This window comes from Gigantopelta aegis, chromosome 4 (assembly GCF_016097555.1).
Source record: "Gigantopelta aegis isolate Gae_Host chromosome 4, Gae_host_genome, whole genome shotgun sequence".
Taxonomy (NCBI): Eukaryota; Metazoa; Mollusca; class Gastropoda; order Neomphalida; family Peltospiridae; genus Gigantopelta; species Gigantopelta aegis.
In genome coordinates, this window is record NC_054702.1 from 16,236,988 (window position 1) to 16,243,439 (window position 6,452).

Consider the following 6,452-nt stretch of genomic DNA (forward strand, 5'->3'; position numbering starts at 1 on the left):
ATTACCCAAAACATTTATGGACAGGGAAAGTCTGCAAGAACCATTGCTCTCAACACGTGGTATCTCGTTCTGTTTAAAAACGTGAGAGATACATCACAGATCATGACGCTGGGTCGTTAGTTGTTTCCAAGATGTGCAGGTGTTTTGGTGGAAGCTTATAAGGATGCCATGAAGACCCCTTTTAATTATTTGGTGGTGGACATGTCGCCCCATGGTGATGATAAGCTGAGACTGAGAACTCGGATATTTCCCAATGAAGACTCCATCGTCTACGTCCCGAGAGTATAAATAGCAGCCCATTTTTAAAGCCACGTCAAAATGTCTCAAGTCATCAAGGAGAACTTGTCTTTTTTTCGGTTCCTTTTGTATGGAAAATCGACGAAGCAGACAAATCTACTCTTGAAACACATTACCACGGATCAGTTGAAAACCTTGACCTTCATTATTGCCAATATATTGTATGGTGACGTTCCACTCTCCAAACAAGCATTTGAAAATTTGAAGAAACACAAACAAGTATTACGTGTGTTGGGTGACAAGACGGTTTCTGTCAAGAAGAAGAAAAAGGTGTTACGATCTGATATCATCGTACTCGTGTTACAGAGTATAGGACCCTTGTTAAAAACAGTATAATGCAACACGTGACAAAAAACATTCTAGTGCCTGAAGAAAAATATATACGACTATTAAAAGGACAAGTGATGGATGCAACACAACCCAAACAAATTCAAGATGGAAAAGGGCAAACACCTCCCATTGTGTCCAAACCTGTGGCTAATTTGAAAAAGAAGACAATGGACCCAAAGAAGACAGAAAAGATGCTGAACCCAGAGAAATCAACAAAGATGGAACCAACCATACAGAGACAGAAGCGGCCACCAGGAATACCATAACGAAAGAACAAAAAACAATTGTAAAGTGGAATAGAGGTCTGCTCCTTAACCCTTATATCCACTGGTTTTAAACGGGAGCAAATAAAGTATTTGAAAAATGTATTTGTTATTATGTTGTGTTGATGTTGTGTTGTAGTAAAAACAGAACGCAGTGCCATACCTCCCAACCGTCCATCGATTCGAGTGGGACTTGTGTGGGCTAGCGAAATTTTGGGTTGTTTTTCATTTATTTCTAATTACAATCTCTGGTCTCTATAGAGACAACTACACATATATAAAATGGACACACATTGGGTTACATCGAGAGGCCTTAAGGGCAAAAACTATAATGTACAATGATTAAAATAAGTTAAGGCAAACTGATACACGATGGCTTCGTTGACTCTAGTATCTGAACACAAATAATTTTGAATGTCTCTGAGCGAAGATCCCGTCGATTTCATCATGACATAAAACAAAACAAACAGTCCACACGAGTTGCTGTTGGCGTCTTGAAGCACCCTGTCGTTGTACACAGTGCATACACTGTTTCTCTGCAGAAAGGCTGGAAACTGTCTCTGGTAATATTCTGGAGGCTTTCCAAAACTGTTAAAGAATTCTCCATGGTTAGCACTGTCTAACCGTATGGCCACCCAGTGTCGTCCTCTCATCGTTGAGGGTTCTGTATTGACGACGAATCCTCGTGGAAAACGGGTCAGTCGGTGCGGTGGAAGTTCGTCTGCAGCATAGACTCTGACATGTCTCGTGACTGGATCAGCGTTCAGAGCACATACCAACTGTAAGGTGTTCATGGTTCTGCATACAAGATGTTCCTGGCTCCGTCGATTTGAAGCAGAAGGTTGTCTTCTGAGTAGATCAAACAGTTGACCGTTTCTGGTAAGGCTTTTTTAAACTGTAAGTCCAGTCATAGATTACCCCTTTTAATAAGATCCAGGTATCCGTCCTTCATGTGGTAAGGTTCAAAGGTGAATTGATATAGAGCATATCCACTTCTAAAACCCTCTCTAGACACGTCCAGTCCTATGGATTCTCTTCCTTCGAACAAGTTGTTGTAGGCCAAGATGTACTGCTTGTTGCCCATGTGTAGCGGTTGAGCAGGTAACGATTCTCCATTCACATATAAGGCAATGGTGTCGATTCGTACATGTCAAAGTTAAATGGATTTTTGGTGTAACTGCCATTCACTGCTTCGGCAGAGACCAGTGCCACCACAACTTTGTTTGGACATTTATTTTGAAACAAGTGATCCCAAGTGAAACTGAGTTGTCCCTTGGGTATGGAGGCCACTTTGATGTCGCTCCTCGTGAAAGGATATTTGGCTTCAGTGTCCTGCAATGTCTTGGCGTGGGCCGTGATGATGGCCATATTGGGTCGCACTTTGCAGACTCTGAGGTACACATCTTCGATCTTGACTTTGTAATCAGGATTATCTTCTCCTGCCATCAGATGGAAGGAAGGCCTGGTCCGGAACAGTTTGATCTGTAGATTGACGCCATTGATGAGATAACGTTTGATGTCTAAAAAGTCTTCATATAGCGGTCCTTCCATATCCACGGTGTGACTGGTTTCACATAAAGCACCTCTGATAATAAGTCCCGAATTGATGCCTGTTACAGGATCTGAACTGTCTATATCATCAGACGTGTCTTTGTAGTACAGTTGAGATTGCAGGGACGATTCCTTGGCTGTGGACGTGCCATTCAGCAACACTTTGAGATAACTCTTGTAAGGATACAGATTGGTCGAGGTGGTGATAAGTTTTCCATTGAGTGTCAGATCCACTTGAGACCACAAACTCTGGAGCCATAGATTGATGGGTCCCACCTTTTCATCTTTTGTCAAGATGCTGCCATCAGCTTTGGTGATTTTAGCTCTGACGTGTAGTTTGGTGCGTTTCAGGTCGATGTAATCGATGCCTTGTCCATAAACGTTAAACTCCACAGGACTGTTTTCTGTGGTGATCTGAGATGTGGGTCTCGTGTCCTCATAATAGATTTTTTCCACAGAAGTGAATGTACGTGGAAGTTCAAAAATAGATAATTCTTCGGCATGTGCCTCAACTTCAGCTTTATTCATATAGGAAGCCATCTTACTTCTTTTTACTAAAGCGATCTGTCTTCTGCTTTTTCTGATTGCTTCTGCTCGTTGTGTCTCCTTTGCGCTTTCTTGGTGAACTGACTGGTCGCTCTGTTGCTTTCCCTTTTATACTTTTCAGAAGACGTTTCTGTTCGGCCTTAGCTTGTTCCACCACTTGCTGCGTTGGGGAGACCATGGCAACATTGGGTGCTGGGGGTTTGTTCTGTTCCTCTTTTTCTTTTTTCCACGTGGGATCGTAGAGTTCTAGGCATCGATCCACACTGTACATGATCTGACTCTTTCCACCACATTGAATTTCGAAGTGAGGCTGAAGTTTGCCTTGTGCCTGCAGCTTGTAGAAACGGGTCCATTTGTCTACGTCGGGAACATACAGCTTGTACTGGTCTGACATGTTGCTCCTCTGAAGGTTCTATCTCAAATGATGATGGTTTTTGACAGACATCTTATTTATAGAGATCCTGCATATCTCCAGCTATCCGTGACCACTGACCATACGGTTTTTGCTTTCATCTGATCCAGGTGACTGTCGTTCAAAATGAAGGCTAACAAAAGGGTGTTTTCTTTCAATATACGTTTTCTAGTTCTATTCATCACGGCAGGTGATACCAGCATTTTCATCATGTTCAGATACTCGTTGTTAGACTGTAAAAATCGACGTTTCTGTCCTGCTCCGACGTTAATACGTCCGTCCAGCAACCCTTGAACAATCGCCACCAAGGCCAACATTTGTTCTGCATTCATATCATTCAGTAATCCCAGAGTCATCTGATAATCGTGAATGTTCGTCATCAGTTTTAAATAATTGTAATGTTTCAACACGTATTGGGCCATGTCTTAAAACCGAAAAGGTTGTGGTTTCACATGAAGTGTCACCATCACTGGTCCCGTGATAAATGAAGCTGGATTGCCATCTGCATCCTGTATATAGATGTCAACGATCTGCAGATCTTCCAGCCTCAGGGGTATGTAATGATATTGTGGAAACACAAATGACCTTTCCTTTTTATTCCCCATCAAACAGATGCGTCTCAAAAGAGGCTCCTTTCTTTCTCCAACGTGTGAGCTGTGGCAGATATTGGAACACATATTGATGGCACGACAGTCTGATTTTCTCGAGACGTCCCAGTTCTGAATGGTGATTTCGGTGGCTGCCACCACACACTTTTTACCGAGATGTAGTCTGTCATACAGATTGACTCTAAAAGACCAGTGTGTGTTGTCTGGAAAGTAAGATGTGCTGTCTGTACTTCGAATGGTAATGTACTTATCCATGGTGCTTATTCGTTTTGATCTTGGGATTTGGCAGCAGATAACCCAAGCTACTGCTGAGTAGTGCTGTCCACAAGTTAGAATTACCTCGATCGAGAGATAAGTTGATGATACACGTAATCACCACTACGTATATGATGATGATCTGAGAGAAAAAAACGGTTTCTGATTTGGCCACACGTTTACCAAACAATGTCCAGGTATCACCTGAATGACTTCTTGACAAAGGTTGTGTCTGTACAATTTCTTTCATGCTAATGAAAAGTCAAACATGTGCTGAGGCCTTTTATACTGTCTGATATCGAACAACGTCTGCTTCTGGAATCCACGAATTGTACATCTTAGGCCAGTGAAGCCATTTCACCAACACTTCTTTCTGTTTGTTACGAGTTCTCTTTTTTATGATATCTTGGATACGGTACAATTGATCAGGATTCTCAGTCACCTTTTGAAGTTCAGCTGCATAGAATGTCCCTTCAATGGGATCGCCATCCCAGTCCTTTAATTTGTACAAGTCATGGCTTTGAGACCAGTATCTCCTTTCAATGGTAAATATTTCACCAGACCATTTTTCTTGGTATTCGCGGTCAAATGTACCGCGGAGATGACTGACTCTTACTTTGTCACCCACGTTAAAGGTAAACTTCTTCTTCAGGATTGGCTTTTTAGGTTTGATTAGATACTGAGACAGGCAGACCTCTTGTTCATTCTGTTGGTTAACACTGTTTGGTGTTTGGCCTAGCATCCGATGTTTGGTGTGGTTATAGCTATAGACGACCTTCTCTAGGACATCCATGTACTTGTAAGTAAAGTTTTTTAACATGTAGCGATACAGGTGCATTTTGATGGTTTTAATGACACGTTCGGCATAACTCGCTTTGGTTTCATTGAGAGTAAACAGCTGTGTTATACCACGTGTCTTCAACAATGCTTTGACCATATGGTTCTTGTATTCTGACCCCGAATCAGACTGAAATAGATTGGGTTTTCTGGACTTTGACTTCCATAGTTCTGTCAAAGCCTCTACCACATGTTTCCCTGTTTTCGATTTGAGTGGTAGAACCCATAAGAACCTGGAAAATAGGTCAATGATCACCATGAGATATTTCACCCCATCATTATATTTAGCCAAACTGACCATATCCATGAGATCGGATTGCCAGTGGCTGTCTAAGCCTTCCACTGCATATGTATTACGTGGATACTTTCTCCTTACTTGATGTGTCATGGTATAGGTTTCTTGACCTTTCAACCATGTTTTAATACGTGCCAGAGAAATCTTAAATTTACCCTCTGCTTTGACAGCTTGATATAATTTAACAGGACCTGCATAACTCCCAGGGTGTTTTGCATCGTAGTAAAGTGACTCCAGGTACCGTTCCCACTGAGACATGGTTCTCAACTGACTGATAGATCATAAAGTCATGCTATTTATAAACAACAGATTCAAAAGATACAACACAAAATTTATTACTAAACAACTGATTGAAAATGTAGTACACAAAATGCCAAACATACATAGTTATTACATCATGAAATAAACTCTAATGTCTGAACACGTTATTCACATAGGGACATCTCGGGGACAGTCTGTAATGTTCCATCACTGGATCATCCATTCTCTGCCATCGGTAGGTGCGTAATCCACAACAGTAACAGACGACGGCATCGTGATCCCCCGTGTAATAGAAACCTGCCTTGGCAAGTTCCCTAGGTTTTTGACGTAACTGTATGGGCCACCACCCAAATGTCTGCATACGTGTATAGAATTCTCTCATTTCGGGTCGATGACAGAACAGATAATGTCTCGAACAGTAGTCTTCTTCATAGTCATCGGCTCTATATTCTTGGGCAGCGTCCGTTTGATCTGCGGGTTCTTTGATTTCACCATCTTCATAGTCAACATCTGTTTGGAGTTCACGGGTAGCACTCGCTCGATCTGTGGGTTCTTTGATTTCGCCATCTTCACGATCAGCATTCTCTTTACGAGTACAGTCACTTCGATCCATTATCTCTTATTTTCCATTTCTATTACAGTAAATCGTGTGACTTTCTGAACATTTACAGACCAAGATGTCGTCCTCGTCGCTACTGCTGCTGCTGCTACTAATGTCACTCGAATATCCCGATGCCATCGTCTTCGTTCCAGATAGAGTGCAACAAGCCGCAAGAATGTCAGAATCATAAAACACG

The 6,452-nt window shown here is 41.9% G+C and overlaps 2 protein-coding genes across 2 annotated transcripts; both read right to left on the reverse strand.

Annotated features, from left to right (window-relative positions):
- Positions 1–2,006: 2,006 nt before the first annotated feature.
- Positions 2,007–2,981, reverse strand: LOC121369715 (uncharacterized protein F54H12.2-like). The gene has a single exon (XM_041494769.1). The coding sequence runs from the start codon at positions 2,979–2,981 to the stop codon at positions 2,007–2,009; it is 975 nt and encodes a 324-aa protein (XP_041350703.1).
- A 1,564-nt stretch (positions 2,982–4,545) lies between these two features.
- LOC121369716 lies at positions 4,546–5,652 on the reverse strand. The gene has a single exon (XM_041494770.1). It carries the CDS (start codon positions 5,650–5,652, stop codon positions 4,546–4,548), a length of 1,107 nt encoding a protein of 368 aa, XP_041350704.1.
- Between the last annotated feature and the right edge of the window lie 800 nt (positions 5,653–6,452).